Genomic DNA, 20895 nt, shown 5'->3' with positions numbered 1-20895 from the left:
GTTAACAATAGCTTTGGGGGCCTATGTTGTTGCATCATTTGAACCATTGCTCTGCAATTGGTTGTCTAATTCAACTAGACACTAGGCATGCATGGAAACACTGGAAAGGGGAATTTCTTAGGAGACATAAATTGTAAACTTTGGCAAACTATGATAGGGCAACTTGTCTCACAGTAAATGCTGATTGAATCCCAGAGCAGATGGACGTTCCTCCTGATGCCACTGTGGGTAAGCTTCTGGCAAGTGTGTTTCTTTCAGTGGCACTGTTTATCTGTACAAGTTCACTTTTTACATAGGCAGCACTGTCAAATGTCACCATCCCAACCCAGGACTCCTGCTCAACCGTCTGCAGAAGGAAAAGTTTGCCTGCTTGATTCAGTCGTTTAAGGCGGTCACCAGTCTGAATGGAGAAACAGAAGAAAAACAGTCAGGTTGGGTTTAGATGGGCAGACTAAAAACAGAACAGGCTAGAGGGAATTTGGAAATGGCTGCCTCAATGTAGAGTAAATGACAGTAAGCTTACTCAAGGCATATCCTTCTATGGAGGAACATTTCTCCTTTATATTTAGTAGTATCTTTGGATAGGATTATTTTGTATAAATAGCCCTAAAAGATAAAGCCGGATTTGGCTTTAGTTTAATCATTAGTTCAATACTCTAGTAATAGTTCTATAAACATACATACAGTCCGTGAAACATAAAAAATGTTAATTCTATATAATTCATCAGATCTTTGCTCACAAATTGAAGGCTAATTTAATTTGGCAAATGAGACATTTGATGCTGAATTTTTGTTGAATAAAGTTGAGGTGGTGGGCAATTCTGATGGAAATGTTATTCCTGTAACTCTTCTGACCCTTGGGGTTGTGTTTATTCCCAGCCAGCTCCAAGTTGTGGTCCAGATCATATCATATACAAATTTGAGACTACCATCCAGAAGACCAAGACTCAATCAACGTACCGTCATGCTTCCAGACTTATCAAGGACTAAACACACAATTCTTTGTCTGATCTGCAACAATGAGAAGGTGGGCTTCGGTGGCTGTGTTGTCATAGGAGTGGTTTTCTTAAAGTCCTCCGAACCTTGGATCACTTCCCATGTGCTTCGGAGATTGCATTTTTTGTTTTGCTCGTTTGGGGCTTCTTTATTGTGGTTTTTTTCTGTACAGAATTCAACCACCTGAAATTGTCAATAAAATGATATAGATAACAGTAAACTACTTGTTAAAATATTTAATAATTTGATTAAAATATTTTAAATGCAGATTTACATTTATGTGCCCTCCTCCCCAGACTGCCTTGTAACCCCATAACCTTGGCTCAATCCCACAGTCACTGCAGAGCACTGCTGGGGAAAATCATAGAGATAATTCAGAGTTTCTATCTCAAAACAAGTCTTTGACCTCAGTGGACTTTTAGTGCTCCTCAGCAATCATCTATTTACCTGCTGTTGGCTTCCCTCCTACTTCTCAAATTTGCCATTTCAAGCAATTGCCACTATCTTTAAGCCACCTACATCTCAACATTTCTCTCCTGGTACCATTTTCTCTCTCCATCCTTTTACTTCCTGCTCACTTCCTTACTTCCCACTGACTTACAAACACCTTGCGTTCTAACTTTCAACACCCAACATTCCAGCTCTCTCCAAAATCCACTTGGATGTCCCATAGGATCCTTAAACTTCAGGTTTTCGTAATTGAACTCATCACCTTTCCTCTGACTCTGCTCCTCCCCATCACCAAGTATTTCCTAACTTGGTGTCACCACTATCTATTCAGTCACCTAAATAGGAAACTGAGAGTTTTCCTACCTTCTTCCCTCTATGAAATAAGAAGATCAATACAATTCTCTCTCTCTCTCCAGTTCATCATCTTTTCTCCTTTACCAATGGAATCTCCATCATTCAAGCCCTCATCGTCCCTCCCTCAGACTATCTGACCTTTCCATCTTGCTCCCTCTTTAATTGGTCCACTCCACAGCTGCCAGGTACATATTCCTTCTTATTCCTGTACTTAAGGTCCTTCTGTGGCTCATCATTATTCACACACTACAATCCAGACTACTTCACATAGCTAATAGCAATCTCCATGATTTGGATTTTCACTTCACTCACGATCTTTGCTCTGGCCACGCATTCCAAGTCCCCCCCCCCCCCACTGTAGCCTATAAGTGCTCAAACTTGCCAGACTGTTTTATATCTCTGTGTCTTTGCTCATGATTCCCACTTTGTCAAGGAGTTCTTCCTCTGTCTTCTGCATTGTGAACTCTACCTTCATGTTTCAGCCAAAAGGTTATTTTCAAAATGTTCTCCCATTTCATACCCTTCCCCTAAAGAATTTCCACTCAACCTTGTGGGCTCACAGTACCCTATAAGAAATTTCAATAAGGCTCCTTTAACATTGTAGTGCACTTATTGGGATGAAAATCCATCTATGACAGAACCCTGTCTCATTAAATTTGCTTCCTCAAAACTTAGCCCTATGTCTGATACACAAAAAAAGCTCAATATGTTTGTTGTTTTTTTAGTAACCTTTACCAATCTGTATGTCAGTGTTTTTTAAATCTAGAAAATGGCAGTAGTTGTTATGCAAGAATTATATGAGAACGTATGCAATAAGGATAATACTAACTAAATGATAGTGTCTTCCCCTTTTTTAAGTTTATATCCCTAGCATTTGGGAGATTTAAAAAAGAGGCACAGTATACAAAGAAGGTATAACCTAGTTTCTCCGCTCAGTGATTTTACAGTATTATCATTCAATTAAAAATCCTAAATATCTGGGAGTCAAGTAATTCAGAAAGTAATCATTAGCTGTAAAACAGTTATTTTTCTCTTTATTTGCATTTTTCAGATTGTTTTGGTAGTGTTTCCATATTATCATTATAGCTACTTTTTAGGAAGGGAACCTGGAAAACTTTTGTGTAAACCCCGAGCAGAGGCTCCCAAACCTGACTGTGCATCAAATTTAACTGTGGTTAATTTAAAACAATCTCAGAGAGACCTTCAAGATGGCGGAGGATTAAGACGTGGAGATCACCTTCCTCCCCACAAATACATCAGAAATACATCTACATGTGGAACAACTCCTACAGAACACCTACTGAACGCTGGCAGAAGACAGACTTCCCAAAAGGCAAGAAACTCCTCACGTACCTGGGTAGGGCAAAACAAACAAACAAACAAACAAAAAACCCAGAGATAACAGAATAGGGACAGGACCTACACCTCTGGGAGGGAGCTGTGAAGGAGGAAAATTTTCCACACACCAGGAAGCCCCTAGTGGGCAGAGACTGCGGGTGGCGGAGGGGGAAGCTTCAGTGCTACGGAGGAGAGTGCAGCAACAGGGGTGCGGAGGGCAAAGCACAGAGGATCGGTGCCAACCAGCACTCACCAGCCCGAGAGGCTTGTCTGCTCACCCGCCAGGGCAGGTGAGGGCTGGGAGCTGAGGCTCCAGCTTCAGCTAACCAGGAGGGAATCCAGGAAAAACTTTGGACCTGCCTAAGAGGCAAGAGACCATTGTTTCAGGGTGTGCAAGGAGAGGGGATTCAGAGCACCACCTAAACGAGCTCCAGAGACGGGCTCAAGCCACGGCTATCAGCGCGGACCCCAGAGACAGACATGAAATGCTAAGGCTGCTGCTACAGACATCAAGAAGCCTGTGTGCAAGCACAGGTCACTATCCACACCTCCCCTCCCGGGAGGCTGTGCAGCCTACCACTGCCAGGGTCCTATGATCCAGGGACAACTTCCCCAGGAGAACACATGGCGTGCCTCAGGCTGTTGCAACATCATGCTGGCCTCTGCCGCAGCAGTCTTGCGCTGCATTCCGTACCCGTCCCCCCTACCCACCCGCCCTGCCTGAGTGAGCCAGAGCCCCCTAATCAGCCACTACTTTAACCCTCTCCTGTCTGGGTGAAGAACAGATGTCCTCAGCGACCTACACACAGAGGCAGGGCCAAAACCAAAGCTGAACCCCAGGAGCTCTGCAAACAAAGAAGAGAAAGGGAAAATTATCCCAGCAGCCTCAGGAGCAGCGGATTAAATCTCCACAATCAACTTGATGTACCCTGCATCTCTGGAGTAACTGAATAAACAACAAATCATTCCAAAATTGAGGCAGTGGACTTTGGGAGCAACTGTAGACTTGGGGTTTGCTTCTGCATCTAATTTGTTTCTGGTTTTATGTTTATCTTAGTTTAGTATTTATAGTTTATTATCATTGGTAGGTTTGTTTGATTGCTCTCTTCCTTTTTTTTAATATATATAGATATTTTCTTTTTCTCTTTTGCTGAGTGTGTATGTTTATGCTTCTTTCTGTGATTTTGTCTGTATAGCTTTGCTTTTACCATTTGTTCTAGGGTTCTCTCTGTCTATTTTTTGTTTGTTTGTTTTTGTATAGTTTTTAGCACTTGTTGTCATTGATGGATTTGTTTTTTGGTTTGGTGGCTCTCTTCTTTCATTCTTTTTTTACATTTTTTAATTTCTTTATTTTTCATAATTTTTTATTTTAATAACTTTATTTTACTTATTTCTCTTTTTTTCTCCCTTTTCTTCTGAGCCATGTGGCTCACAGGGGCTTGGTGCTCTGGCTGGGTGTCAGGCATGTGTCTGTGAGGTGGCAGAGCCGAATTCAGAACATTTGTCCACCAGAGACCTCCTGGCTCCATGTAACATCAAACTGCAAAAGCACTCCCAGAGATCTCCATCTCAATGCTAAGACCCAGCTCCACTCAACGACCAGCAAACTACAGTGCTGGACACCCTATGCCAAACAACTAGCAAGACAGGAACACACCCCCACCCATTAGCAGACAGGCTGCCTAAAATTATAATAAGGTCACAGACACCCCAAAACACACCACAGGATGTGGTCCGACCCACCAGCAAGACAAGATCCAGCCTTATCCACCAGAACACAGGCACTAGTCCCCTCCACCAGGAAGCGTATACAGCCCACTGAACCAACCTTAGCCACTGGGGGGCAAACACCAAAAACACCAGGAACTACGAACCTACAGACTGAAGAACGGAGAACCCAAACACAGTAAGTTAAGCAAAATGAGAAGACAAAAAAACACACAGCAGATGAAGGAGCAAGGTAAAAATTCACAAGACCAAACAAATGAAGAGGAAATAGGCAGTCTGCCTGAAAAGAATTCAGAGTAATGATAGTAAAGATGATCCAAAATCTTGGAAACAGAATGGAGAAAATACAAGAAACATTTAACAAGGACCTAGAAGAACTAAACAGCAAACAAACAATGATGAACAACACAATAAATGAAATTAAAAATTCTCTAGAAGGAATCAATAGCAGAATAACTGAGACAGAGGAACAGATAAGTGACCTGGAAGATAAAATAGAATAAAGAAAGAACAGAGCAGAAAAAAGAAAAAAGAATGAAAAGAACTGAGGACAGTCTCAGAGACCTCTGGCACAACATTAAACACACCAACATTCAAATTATAGGGGTCCCAGAAGAAGAAGAGGAAAAGAAAGGGACTGAGAAAATATTTGAAGAGATTATAGTTGAAAACTTCCCTAATATGGGAAAGGAAATAGTCAATCAAGTCCAGGAAATGCAGAAATTCCATACAGGATAAATCCAAGGAGAAAAACACCAAGACACATATTAATCAAACTATAAAAAATTAAATACAAAGAAAACATATCAAAAGTAGCAAGGGAAAAACAACGAATAACATACAAGGGAATCCCCATAAGGTTAACAGCTGATCTTTACCAGAAACTTCAAGCCAGAAAGGAGTGGCAGGACCTATTTAAAGTGATGAAATGGAAAATCCTACAACCAAGATTACTCTATCCAGCAAGGATCTCATTCAGATTTGATGGAGAAATTTAATCTTTACAGACAAGCAAAAGGTAAGAGAATTCAGCACCACCAAATGAGCATTACAACAAATGCTAAAGGAACTTCTCTAGGCAGGAAACACAAGAGAAGAAAAAGACCCACAAAAACAATTAAGAAAATGGTAATAGGAACACACATATCAATAATTACCTTGAATGTAAATGGATTAAATAGTCCAACCAAAAGACATAGACTGGCTGAATGGATACAAAAACAAGACCTGCATATATGCTGTCTACAAGAGACCCACTTCAGACCTAGGTCCACATACAGACTGAAACTGAGGGGATGGAAAAAGATATTCCATGCAAATGGAAATCAAAAGAAAGCTGGAATAGCAATTCTCACATCAGACAACACAGACCTTAAAATAAAGACTATCACAAGAGACAAAGAAAGACACTACATAATGACCAAGGGATCAATCCAAGAACAAGATACAACAATTGTAAATATTTATGCACCCAACATAGGAACACCTCAATACATAAGGCAAATGCTAACAGCCATAAAAGGGAAATTGACAGTAACAAAATCATAGTAGGGGACTGTAATACCCCACTTTCGCCAATGGACAGATCATCCAAAATGAAAATAAATAAGGAAACACAATCTTTAAATGATACATTAAACAAGGTGGACCTAATTGATATTTATAGGATATACCATCCAAAAACAACAGAATACACTTTCTTCTCTTGTGCTTATGGAATATTCTCTAGGGTAGATCATACCTTGGGTCACAAATTAAGCCTTGGCAAATTTAAGAATATTAAAATTGTATCAAGTATCTTTTCCAACCACAACACTATAAGACTAGATATCGATTGCAGGAAAAAAATCTGTAAAAAATGCAAACACATGGAGGCTAAACAATACACTACTAAATAACCAAGAGATCACTGAGGAAATCAAACAGGAAATCAAAAAATACCTAGAAACAAGGGATAATGAAAACACGACAACCCAAAACCTGTGGGACGCAGCAAAAGCAGTTCTAAGAGGGAAGTTTATAGCAGTACACTCATACGTCAAGAAACAAGAACCATCTCAAATAAACAACCTAACCTTACACCTAAAGCAATTAGAGAAAGAAGAACAAAAGAAACCCCAAGTTAGCAGAAGGAAAGAAATCATAAAGATCATGTCAGAAGTAAATGAAAAAGAAATGAAGTAAACGATAGCAAAGATCAGTAAAACTATAAGCTGGTTCTTCGAGAAGATAAACAAAATTGATTAACCATTAGCTAGACTCATCAAGAAAAAAAGGCAGAAGACTCAAATTAATAGAATTAGAAGTGAAAAAGGAAAAGTAACAACTGACACTGCAGAAATACGAAGGATCATGAGAGATTACTACAAGCAAATATATGCCAATAAAATGGACAACCTGTAAGAAATGGACAAATTATTAGAAAAACACAACCTTCTGAGACTGAACCAGGAAGAAACAGAAATATAAACAGTCCAATCACAAGCACTGAAATTGAAACTGTGATTAAAATCTTCCAACAAACAAAAGCCCAGGAACAGATGGCTTCACAGGCAAATTCTATCAAACATTTAGAGAAGAGCTAACACCTATCCTTCTCAAACTCTTCTAAAATATAGCAGAGGGAGGAACACTCCCAAACTCATTCTACGAGGCCACCATCACCCTGATACCAAAACCAGACAATGATGTCACAAAAGAAGAGAACTACAGGCCAATATCACCGATGAACATAGGTGCAAAAATCCTCAACAAAATACTAGCAAACAGAATCCAACAGCACATTAAAAGGATCATACACCATGATCAAGTGGGGTTTATCCCAGGAATGCAGGGATTCCTCAATATATGCAAATCAATCAATGTGATAAACCATATTAAAAAATTGAAGGAGAAAAACCATGTGTTCATCTCAATAGATGCAGAAAAAGCTTTCGACAAAATTCAACACCCATTTATGGTAAAAACCCTCCAGAAAGTAGGCATAGAGGGAACTTACCTCAACATAATAAAGGCCATATATGATAAACCCACAGCCAATATCGTTCTCAATGGTGAAAATCTGAAACAATTTCCTCAGGAAAGATCAGGAACAAGACAAGGGTGTCCACTCTCACCACTATTATTCAACATAATTTTGGAAGTTTTAGCCCCGGCAATGAGAGAAGAAAAAGAAATAAAAGGAATCCAAATCAGAAAAGAAGAAGTAAAGCTCTCACTGTTTGCAGATGACATGATACTATACATAGAGAATCCTAAAGATGCTACCAGAAAACTACTAGTGCTAATCAATGAATTTGGTGAAGTAGCAGGATACAAAACTAATGCACAGAAATCTCTTGCATGTCTATACACTAATGATGAAAAATCTGAAAGAGAAATTAACAAAACAGTCCCATTTACCATTGCAACAAAAAGAATAAAATACCTAGGAATAAACCTTCCTAAGGAAACAAAAGACCTGTATGCAGAAAACTATAAGACACTGATGAAAGAAATTAAAATGATACAAACAGCTGGAGAGATATACCATGTTCTTGGATTGGAAGAATCAACATTGTGAAAGTGACTCTACTACCCAAAGCAATCTACAGATTCAGTGCAATCCCTATCAAATTACCAATGACATTTTTCACAGAATTAGAACAAAAAATTTTACAATTTGTATGGAAACACAAAAGACCCCGAATAGCCAAAGCAATCTTGAGAACGAAAAATGGACCTGGAGGAATCAGGCTCCCGGACTTCAGACTATACTACAAAGCTACAGTAATCATGATACTATGGTACTGGCACAAAAACAGAAATATAGCTCAATGGAACAGGATAGAAAGCCCAGAGATAAACCCACACACACATGGTCACCTTATTTTTGACAAAGGAGGCAAGAAGATACAATGGAGAAAAGACAGCCTCTTCAATAAGTGGTGCTGGGAAAACTGGACAGGTACATGTAAAAGAATGAAATTAGAACACTCCCTAAGACCATACACAAAAATAAACTCAAAATGGATTAAAGACCTCAATGTAAGGCCAGAAACTATCAAACTCTTAGAGGAAAACATAGGCAGAACACTATATGATATAAATCACAGCAAGATCCTTTTTGACCCACCTCCTAGAGAAATGGAAATAAAAACAAAAATAAACAAATGGGACCTAATGAAACTTCAACGTTTTTGCACAGCAAAGGAAACCATAAATAAGACGAATAGACAACCCTCAGAATGGGAGAAAATATTTGCAAATGAAGCAGCTGACAAAGGATTAATCTCCAAAATTTACAAGCAGCTCATGCAGCTCAAAATCAAAAAACGAAACAATCCAATCCAAAACTGGGCAGAAGACCTAAATAAACATTTCTCCAAAGAAGATATACAGATTTCCAACAAACACATGAAAGAACGCTCAACATCACTAATTATTAGAGAAATGCAAATCAAAACTACAATGAGGTTATCACGTCACACCAGTCAGAATGGCCATCATCAAAAAGTCTACAAATAATAAATGCTGGAGAGGGTGTGGAGAAAAGGGAACCTCTTGCACTGTTGGTGGGAATGTAAATTGATACAGCCACTATGAAGAACAGTATGGAGGTTCCTTAAAAATCTAAAAAATGAACTACCATACGACCCAGCAATCCCACTACTGGGCATATACCCTGAGAAAACTGTAATTCAAAAAGAGTCATGTACCACAATGTTCACTGAAGCTCTATTTACAATAGCCGGGTCATGGAAGCAACCTAAGTGTCCATCAACAGATGAATGGATAAAGAACATGTGGCACATATATACAATGGAATATTACTCAGCCATAAAAAGAACCGAAATTGAGTTATTTGTAGTGAGGTGGATGGACCTAGAGTCTATCATACAGAGTGAAGTAAGTCAGAAAGAGAAAAACAAATACTGTATGCTAACGCATATATATGGAATAAAAAAAAAAAGTTCTGAAGAACCTAGGGGCAGGACAGGAATAAAGATGCAGGTGTAGAGAATGGACTTGAGGACATGGGGAGGGGAAAGGGTCAGTTGGGACGAAGTGGGAGAGTGGCATGGACATATATATACTATCAAATCTAAAATAGATAGCTATGGGAAGCAGCCGCATAGCATAGCGAGATCAGCTTGGTGCTTTGTGACCACCTAGAGGGATGGGATAGGGAGGGTGGGAGGGAGATGTAAGAGGGCGGAGATATGGGGTTATATGTATATGTATAGTTGACTCACTTTTCACTTTGTTATAAAGCAGAAACTAACACACCACCGTAAAGCAGTTATACTCCAATAAAGATGTTAAAAAATAAATCTGGTCCCCCTGTTGGAAGTTTCTGAATTATCTTGGAAATAGACTGCAAAGCCAGACTGAAGGTTGGCCCTAGTGAACCATGATGTATCATATTTTTTAAACTTATGCTATATTGTTATAGACAGACTCTTGCAAGTTACTTCACTCTTACTCCGAAAGGAAAACATAATTTTATGAAAGAGACTGGAAGATAAGAGGTGCTCCCCACTAAAATAATTTAACTGATGCATTTATCTTAGTTTGTGCAAATTTGCTGATATATATGTTTGACATTAATAAAGGTAATTTGTCAAGTTTATTTTATAACCAGTTGGTCATTTAAAAAATCATTGAGAAATGCAGTCTCCAACTTACAATGGTTCAACTTACGATTTTTTGACTTTATTGTGGTGCAAAAGCAATACACATTCAATAGAAACCATACCTCGAATTTTGAATTTTGATCTTTTCCTGGGCTAGTGGTATGCAGTGTGATACTCTGGTGATGCTGGCTATCGGCAACGAGCCGAACATAGCTTCTAGTCAACCACAGGATCATGAGGGTAAATAACCAATATACTCACAACCATTCTGTTTTCCACTTCTGTACAGTATTTAATAAATTACATGACATATTCAACATTTTATTATACAGTAGACTCTGTGTTAGATGATTTTGCCCAGCTAAAAACTAATGTAAGTGTTCTGAGCACGTGTAAGGCAGGCTAGGCTAAGCTATGATGTTCCGTAGGTGAGGTATAGTAAATGAATTTTCAACTTGAGATATTTTCAACTTACAATGGGCTGGAGGAAGATCTGTATTTTAAAACTACTTAAAGCTATTAAAACTATGTACAAATTCCTTAAAGGCACCAACACTCTCATAAAGATAGAAAATTTTAGTTAACAACCAAAAGCAAATATGCAGGCCGAAAAGAGATCTCTGAAAGTTAAATTAAAGGCTACTGATCATGTTCTTATTACTAATAAAAAGAAGTGCCTGTTCCCCCTGGATAAATTTCTTGTTTAACTAATTCTTGTGCTTGTCTGCCTTTAAGGATATTTGAAGTAGTTCTAAGCCCTTAAACTAAAAGCTAGTGGGAGGGAGATGATGGAGGAGCAAAAAATGGACCTAAGGAAGGGGTCTGAGGAAGATAGGACTTTATCCCTGATTTTGTTCTCCTGGCTTGTCCCACAGAGATCAGCTGCTCACTGATGACTTCCTAACATTTGACCTTTTCTTGCAGCATCTGGGATAAAAACCTCACTAAATTCATAAGTGTCAAGAAAAAAAGAAAAACAAAAGGAGCAAGGCACTTACAGAACGAATACTTTGTGAATACATTATGGAAGCCTTCTCAGTCTGAAATTCATTAGGTATGAACTCACATCCTTTTTCGTACAGTCCTGTTACTCTGTCGGATTTGCATGATTGGGTGACACAGCTTCCTCCTTGACACTTCTGTAGTACATTTTTACCAGTAATAGTTGACGGACATCTGAAAATATATTAAGGTTAGATGTTTAGGTGTAGGTGATATAATTTAGAAGTGTTGGACTCTGTGGTCAGGTTCTACAGACGGCTTTGTCTACGATTTCCTTTCATAATTCAAGAAATAAATACATCCCCTTAAATAGCAAAATTATTAAATTCTCATTAGAGTAATTTCTGTTTGCCAGAAAGTATCTGAGGGGTTCCCAAGATGATATCAGAATGTGTTTCTATGCAGCAGAAAACTAAGCTTACAGCTATTGTTAACAATTAATAAAGACCAAAGTCCTAAGGCACTTCCTAATCTAGTCCCTCATCCCTGGAAAATCAGGAGCCCTCTTTTGTTTACCTTAAAAATTTTGCTGAAATTTTTTGTTTGTTTTTATGTAACTAGTTTACATCATACAGTTTTTGCATAGTTCTTGTGTGTTCATAGGTATATTAGATTTTTCTTTACACACTTATGACTTTTGTCACTATTATAAATGGAGTACTTTTCACCCACATCTTATTTTATGAGTATATAAATAATATATGAACACTATAGGAAATTTTGAAAATAGCAAAAAAGTATAAAGAAGAAAAAAAAATCATGTCCCACTGTCAGAGATAAACTACTGCTAGCATATTGAAGCATTTCCTTCTCTATGTATAAGCATAACATTCTACGTATAGCTTTGCTTCTTGATCTTAAAAAACTTAGTATTTTAGTACATTTAAATTGTGTTGTTATAATTCACATTATTCTTTCAAAATGTGATTTTAATAATTTCATATTTTGATACTACAACATGAATTTAGCCTAATTTACTTCATTTTGTTTCCCCCCAAAAATTTTTCAGTGCTAAAAGTAAAACTTCCATGAATAAATAAAATGTCACATAAAATTTTGACTCTGTTTCCAAGTTTGCTGCATGACTGACTCCCAGAATAAATGCTCAGACCCAGAAGTTTGAACATTTTAAAGCCTGTTGATAGAGCTCATTCTATCATTTCCTTTAAAATGGATTGTTAAACATGAAATTACTGGAGCAAGAAATAGAAAAAATTTTAGAGATTTGATATGTGTCACCAAATTGCTTTCCAGAAAAGTTATGCTGGTTTATTCCTCTAATAACCATCTATGGGAGCACTCATCCCACTGACAGTCACTTACTAGGCAATAAACGATTCTCATCTTTGTCAGATTTGCACCTCTTTGATTACTAGTAAGTCTGAACAGTTTTACATTTTTACTGGCCATTTTTATTTCTTCCTTTGTAAATTATTCTTCTCCTGCGTCTATTTTTCTATTAGGTGTTATTGTTTTCCTACTGGTTTTCAAAAGTTCTTTATGTGTTATAATACTAAGTTTTTAAAAGCCTGTTTTTTTAAATTTTTGCAAATATATTTTTCTGTTTCTTATTTTTTAATTTAGTTTATGTTTGACTTATATGCAACAAAATTTTTAATTTATATGTAGCCAAATTTATTATTCTTTTAGTTATGTCTTTTTCCAATTCTTGAATGTATAGAAAGACCTTCACCATAGAGAAGTTTGATATGTATTAATGTTCTTCTAGTTTTCATTATGGTTTTATTTTTTATATTTAATGAGTCTATCCAATTGAAAGAGAGTCTGTTAATTTTTTCCCCCCACGTAGTTAAAAATTGTCCTGACATCTTAAGAAATATTGTCTTTCCTTGTAGATTTATAATTCTAGCTGTATTAATTAGTAAATTATTGTGTAAGTGTCTGTCAGTTCACATTGTTTTAATTAACTTAGCTTTATTGTATATTTAAAATTCAATGAGAAAAATTTCCTTTATACCTATTCTTTTTCAAAAATGTTCTCGGGTACTATCTACTGAATAAACTCTGGGACTTTAAAATGAGGTAAAAATAGAAGTACTTTTGATTAGAGTTTTATAAAACCTATATATTAATTGGGGTTGGATTTACATATTCCATGAATTGAAAATCTCTCATTTAATCTTGATTTTCTTTTAAATTCTTTAGAAGGATTTTATGCTATGGTTTTCTTCAAATATAACTTTCACATTTCTTAGAGTTTTCTTCAAATATCTCTGGTTACCTTATTGACTTCCCTTATCAATTTTAATTTCTATTTTTTCCCTGAGGCTTTCTAAGTAGACCACATATCGTCTGCCTAGAAGCAATTTTCTCTCTCCCTTTCTAGTAGCCGCCCCTCTTTTAACCTCCCCAACATGTTATTGCATTGGCTACAACTTTCTAAACAAGATTAGATAACTGCTAACAGTGCCCACTCTTATCTCATTCCTGGGAATGTCTAATGATTCCCTATTAAATATGAGGTAGGCAGTTGGCTTTCAATTGATGTTCTGCATCATATTAAGGAAGCCTTCTACTGTAGGCAGTACTGTCATTTTTGTAATTGTTTCCAGGCCTTAAGAGTAATTTAAAAAAATTGGTAGATAAGCAATAAATGCTATTTGTATGTTATAATAAGATTTATTGTTAAGAGGACATGGTAATCATGTCAGTTTTGTAAATGTTATCTGTGGAAGGATGAACATGCTGTATATGTGGATATTTCTGGAATATCCCTAGGAAGGAATAGGTACTAGTCAGCTTTTCTCTCAAGGGGATATACAGTGTCTGTCTGGAAGCTTAGCAAGAAGTGGGAAAGGCAGATGTCAGGGCTGAATGGCATCCGTGGGCTGCGATTTGAGAGGTCCATCCAACATATGATCACCTCAGGGGAGTGGCCCTGGGGAGTGGTCTCTGAGGTGCGGAGGGAACAAGCCAATCAGATAGACTGTGTACGGCTCTGGGAGGCACTTAGTGTCTTTTTATACCTAAAGTGACATAAGAGTGAGGGAAAATGTCATGGTAGTGGACCAAGCTGACAGAGTTTGAATGTAATAAAGAAAGGGGAAAATGGAGAGCAGTAATGCTCCTGTGGGAGAAAGGGGAAGCCAAGGCTGAGCTCTGAGCCCAGTGCAGCTTCCCTTGGAAACTGTGCTGAATAAAGACAGTAACCAAACCAAAGCTGAGTGCGTCTCCTTAAACAGCCATCAGGGGAGTCGAACTGGAAGCAAGAGTGAAGAGGCGTGTTGTGCCAGCTCTAGTCTTTAAAAAGAGGTGGTTGTTTTTAACTGAGGCATAAATGTGCAAGCTTATCAAATTCCTTTTCAGAATCTGTTGGAATAATCATTTAATTTTCTTCTTTTACTTGATATACTATATTAATTACTTACCTAATATCATAGCATTTTCAGACTTCTGGAAGACATCCTTCTTGACCTTAGTGTGTTTGTTATTCCCTTAATTATGCCAGGTGTAACTTACTATCCTTTTATTTAAAACCTTTTTAGAAAGCTGTATCTACAGAATTCTTTTTCATGCCATCTGTCAGGTTTTAGTATCTGAATTATGCTAGCTCTCTAAAATAAATTGGGAAGTTCCCTTTTACATTTGTACTAAAGCAGTTTGTTCCCTGAAACTTTTGATTGCAAGAACTCACCTGTAAAATCACAGCAGCAGAGGTACTTTCTAAGTGTTCAGTTTGCTTCCTATTGACACCATACAAGGTTTTATTCAAATTGGGAGAAGTTTTCTGTTTTGTTTTAATACTTGGACTGTCTTCCAGCTAAATTCCACAGTCTCTCACAGGCCCATTCAAACTGACATAGTTCACACAGATAGTATTCTACCCTCAAGGCACTGAAGCTTTGTTCATGTCACTGATTGTGATACAGGAAGATGGAGATACTGAACATAACCTGTGGATTTCTTCTAGTTGTACACACACACACAAAGAGGCAAATGATTTGTAGCTGCAGAGTAGAGAATTCAACTAATTAAGACACTTGTAAAGTGAACAAAAGTAGTAGTTTTATGGAAATCTGAAAAAGACGGCACTAAGAGTGAGAGATAGAAAATAAGACAAAAGACTGACATTTTTAAAGTAATCAATTCAAGACAAAATTGTTTGCAATTTAAAATAGTTTGTGAAAAGTTAATCAAAATATACATACATTACTGGTTTTTTTCTTTTATTGGATAAGTAGAATTTCTGGTCATTATCGTACTCGTTAAATACTCCCCATCGTAGATGAGCCCATTCATGGACAAATACCCTTCCTGTGAAAAAGTATTTTAAACACCTGATTACAATAAGAATGGTAAAATTATCCTCTTAAACTAAGAGAAAGTAATTCTTCTGAATGCTATTATGCTTTGCTATGTTTTTTTTTTTTTGATTAAAGTTTCGATTTCCTTAGAAGGAACAATCTGATACGACAATTGCACATTTCTGTAAAATATGACTGTTTATTTTGGATTATCAAGTGTCAATTAGGCACCTAGTAAGTGCAAGGCAGCTATTCATACAATGATAAAACAATTGCCCTGTCCTCACATAGCTCATGGTCTAGCAGATGACACACATCATTTTAGATAACTATAATCCTTAGGGGTGCAAGTGTAATGATGGAGGTCAGCACAGGCTGACCTATAGGGCAGCCAGGGCAGCACCCCCAATAGGTCCTTCTCCCTAATGACTCATATGTGGACAAACCTCAAGCCCGGCCTACTCCACATCTGCCTTTTTCTTCTTTGACCTATTCTCATCTTTCCAGTCTCATTGCCAGTTACTTCTGAACTACTGCAACACTCACTCAACTGGCCTCCATGTCCCCAGTCTTCAATGACTCGGCTATGGTGCTCAGGGTTAAGTCCAACTTTTCAATATGCCTACAAGGTCCCTGATGATTCAGGCCCTATTCCTCTCTGCAGCCATATTTCTTGCTCTTCTCCACCCACTTCCAAAACTCCATAATGACAATGGATTCTTGAACTCCTTTTACTTTCTAGCCACGTCATGCTCTTGCTCATCTCTGGTCGTTTTTACATATTTTTCCTTGGTTTGGAATACTCTCTCCCTATCTCTGACTGAATAACTCCTACTCTTCTTTCAAAATTAGGCTTATATCCACCTAGAAGCCTTCTCTGACATCCTCAAACTGGTCCAGGTACCCCTCCTTATCACTTTCATTATATTCCATTATGGCGTTTATCATGTTATATTGTCATTGCTTCTTACTTGCCAGTCTCTCACTACAGACTCTTGTCTCCATGAGAACAGGTACCATGACTTCTTCACTGACATGTCTGGGCACATACTGTCTAGAACTTAATAGATACTTAGTATTTGTTAAATTTGGATGAATGTTAGTGACTTATGTACAGCTCAGTTTTTCTGGAATGTAAATTCCCAGGTAGGCTGAATTTGGAAGGTTAAGTGAGGAGGTGCATGTTAAGTAACCCTAGTATCTCACATTAAGGATTTTAGATTGTTCTCAGTGCTAGGGAACAACTGATGGCCTCTTAAAGGGAAGGGAAGATTGTGAAGTAGCAGGCGTGGAGTCACAGTACAGAAAGGAGAGAGTATAAAGGAATGACATTGTATATGGTGACCTTGATGGCTGGAGTGGGCCCAGGAGCGGGTTGGAGCAGCTAAGCAAATCAGTTCAACACATATTTATTGAGCTATACATTGGCAATTTTCTGTTCATGTTATGGGGGTGTTGTAAAAGAACAACAAAGAGGTGTGTTTGTTGGACACTTCTTTCTGAGAAGGTCTGTAAAAGTGCTCTAGGGTATTTGGGAGTGGGGCATGCAGGCACCAAGTGCTATTTTGTTTGCTTGTTTGTTTTCTCTGCCTTGCCTATTTAAATGAAGAAAATCAAATTTGTTCTAATCTTTTCAAAATGGTAAAGAAACCTAGTACAAGTTATTAGTTAACCTAATTAGTTAATACTAATCACACTTGATTATACTTGGAAAGTACATATTATATATACTCCATTGCTGGTTTCTTTTAATCTTTTCTCCAAAGATTGCTCTATTTGGTTCATATGGGAATGCTAAATGATATTTTGTGAAGGAAAATTTGGTTTTTTCTTTAGTCACATATTTTTGAGAGCTGAACAGCAAGGATATTCTGTCTGATACTCAAAGTGAGGTCCAAGGTCAGGCAGTATCAGCATCACCTGGGAGCTTGTTAAAATGCAGATTCTTGGGTCCTACCCCACACCTACTGAATCAGAATCATTTTAACAATCCGTTTATAGTATGAACGCACATTGAAGTCTGAAAACGTTGTGCATGTCTGCCATCTGGTAGCCACTACCTGAATTGCAGGCAGGAGGTTTAATTTGTTCAGGTGTCTCCCCACAGAGCAATAGAAACCCAACATTGCATATTAAACTATTTTAGAGTTATTATCTGATACTAATATGAAAATTAAAAATATTATATTTACACACATATATATGCAGAATATGAAGAAAATAAATTTCTAACTGAGAAATGAACTATTTGGAATCTGTTTTACATGAAAGAAACATACTATAATAGTCTATTTTATGTTCTTACTCAGAAAGATAATGCTATTGTTGATCCATTTGCAACGTAAAATTATTAAGTTATGAGAAATATAACAGAATATTTCATCTCTACCCATACCTTGTGGTCCATATTGAAGCAACTTTTTTCCTGCTAGGAACCCAGGAGTCAGATAAATTTTATTACCCTTTTCTCCACAGCCTCCCATATGCTCAGTATAGGGTCCATCGTTACCTGTTGGATTAGGTTCAGCAACCAGAACATCAGCCTGAAATTTAAGAAAAAGTTTCGTCATTACAAAATTTCAGCAAATGAATTGACCTTACTTCACACCAGCATGTTCTGAAACAATTTTATTCGATTCTAGAATATTTTGAAGAAAAAAATCTGAGTCACAAAAGAAAACCAAATTTGAAAAAAGAACTTGATATTCTCACATTTTTGTAGGTCTCAAGTTTGGGTTTCACATATTCAGGTTTTGTGTTCCAATTTTGAGGAATCAAAATGGCAACATTTTTGAAATAGAATCTTTTTTCTGTAGCTTCAAACAGATATGGAGATGCCTCGGTCACCATATCCTGGTCGGGGGAGGGGGGAACAGAAACAAGAGCATTTAATGACAGAAAAAAAGATGAAATTACCAATTATTCAAATTTACATCTGTATCTCACATTTCCAAAAACTAGCTATTTATCAAGCTTGGAAGAGGAGATTATTTTGTTAATAATAATAGCTAGCCTTTTTTGAGATTTTTTACCACATGCTCTGTGTCACAGTGTAATGGTTGACAGTGAAGACTCCAGAAGCAGACACTAATCCCAGCTGCACCACTTATGGTGGGACATCAGAAATTTCCTTGAAGGAGTTCCCTGGCAGTCCAGTGGTTAGGACTTGGCGCTTTCACAGCTCTGGCCTGGGTTCAATCCCTGGTTGGGAAACTAGAATCCCACAAGCCTCGTGGCGTGGCCAAAAAAAAAAGAAAGAAAAGAAATTTCCTTCAGCCCTCCTGAAGCCTCAGTTTCCCCATTTATAAAATGGAAAATATTACAGTGACCAGCTCATAAGGTTGTTGTGAGGATCAAATGAAGTCAAGGAAGCATTTGGAACCATGTCTACTTAGCACAAGTGCTTATCAAATATTAGCTCTTAGTTTCATTTTATATGATCCTTTGAGGATCAGTGAAACTTTAAGGGAGAAACTGAGAACTAGAGAGTATTATAGTCTCAATATCTCACACCAAGTAGTAGTGGGGAGAAACTCAAATTAAAATGAATACAACTTCAACACCTGCTGACTCCTGTAATAATTTGGGGGCTAACTAAATGTTATGATAGTATCTGTTTTTAGTATAGCACTAAGTGTTAGATATAAGGAAGTGGCATAAGTATATAATCTCTTTTCAAATTATGCCTAAATTTATTTCTCTAAAACAAAAGAGCTGTAGCATTAAATTATAAATGCCTCTGCAGATTCCCTGAGATGCATCAGGATAAGATAGTATTGATAGAAAGGGTATTACAAGATATTTATTATAGAAAGGGAAATTGAGTCTACTAGGGCTGAAAATCACTGAGAAACACAAAAGTGAGTGTAGACAGAGGGAAGAAGAGGACTGAAGACTGAGCTCCAGGAGCCCCAGTATTCAGAAGTGGGAAGAGGAAGAGCCAGCAAAGGAAACTGAGAAGGAGCAGCTGGTGCACGGGAAGGAAATCAGAAGGCATAGGGTGAGAGTGTTTCAGGAAGGAGAGAGTGATCATCCGAGTTGAATGCTGCTGAGCAGTCAAGGAAGATGAAGACTCAGAACTGAGCAATGAATTTGGCAACCTGAGTAAACCATTTTGTGCAATGGCGACAACAGCTCCATATGAGTGAATTCAAGAGGGTGGGAGGTGAGGAGGCAGAGGCAGTGAAAACAGACAGCGGGTCAAGAAGTTTTCCTACAAATTAAAAGGGAATTGAGAAATGCAGCAGTAGATGAAGGAAGACTGCAGGGCAAGGGAGTTTGTTTGCTTTTTTAATGCGAACTATTATATGTGTATGCTAATGGAAAAAAAAAAAAAACCGATAATGCAAGAGAAAAAAGGGATCATTGCTGGAGGAAAGTCCTTGCTGGAATAGACCAGAGTGACTAGGCTCCAATGTCTAGGAGGTTGGCCTTAGGAGCAGAAACAGTTCATCACTGTATGGGGAAATAGTACTTGGGTACTGATGCAGGGGTGAATCCTGCTCTGTTACTTGCTAATGGGTTAAACTTGCGGAATTTATTTTGTCTCCCTGAGCTTCAGTTTCCAACCTTTCACATGGTGATAATAATGGTTGCCTTGCTAGTTTTATAAAAGCTCTCCAAATGATTTGCATCTCCTTCCAAAAAAAGCCAGATTTTAAACAATTGCTAGGAGAATTTAACATTTTATAATTTTTTAAAATAAAAATACTGAGCCAATATCACCAGAAAGCTGAAAAGTAGGTATAAAACTTCCTATGTTAGAGTATTATATTACAATTTGACTTGTGAAATGTAAATTTTCAGTGTCCCCTAGGAAGACGACTAAGCAGCATGAAATGTCTTCTATGTTTTAACAGAAACATTAATAATGAATCTTTGCTTTGGCATCTGTTCCATATTTTGAGAAAGTGACCTCATATCCAAAAAGACACTTAATCTTTTGAGGTTTGAAGAATGTTGAGGATGAAGTTTATAGGATGGGCTGGTAATTCCTTAAGGATAGGGATAGTATATTGTTCACCACTGGATTCCTGGTACCTGACATAATGTAAATGCTCTGTAAATATTTGTTGGACTAAGGAACAAATGAATGAGTGAAGAGGTTATAATGAGGGGCAAACTCTCCAGGAGCACCAAGACCAAAG

At 37.6% G+C, this 20895-nt stretch overlaps 1 protein-coding gene across 2 annotated transcripts in view; it reads right to left on the bottom strand.

The window, feature by feature from the left end:
- CLCA1 (chloride channel accessory 1) overlaps positions 1-20895 on the bottom strand; it is a 36878-nt gene that overhangs the window by 13560 nt on the left and 2423 nt on the right. For both annotated transcript variants that reach the window (XM_067726779.1, XM_067726780.1), the window contains exons 2-7: positions 18461-18601; positions 18144-18291; positions 15653-15758; positions 11480-11657; positions 961-1179; positions 173-400 (exon numbers count right to left, since the gene is read on the bottom strand). In XM_067726779.1, the coding sequence (XP_067582880.1) occupies positions 173-400; positions 961-1179; positions 11480-11657; positions 15653-15758; positions 18144-18291; positions 18461-18601 (1020 nt within the window). The remainder of the gene's footprint in view (positions 1-172; positions 401-960; positions 1180-11479; positions 11658-15652; positions 15759-18143; positions 18292-18460; positions 18602-20895) is intronic.

Source organism: Pseudorca crassidens, chromosome 2, assembly GCF_039906515.1.
Source record: "Pseudorca crassidens isolate mPseCra1 chromosome 2, mPseCra1.hap1, whole genome shotgun sequence".
Lineage (NCBI taxonomy): Eukaryota > Metazoa > Chordata > Mammalia > Artiodactyla > Delphinidae > Pseudorca > Pseudorca crassidens.
The sequence above is the reverse complement of the archived record's forward strand: the minus strand, read 5'-3'. Positions and strand labels throughout refer to the sequence as shown.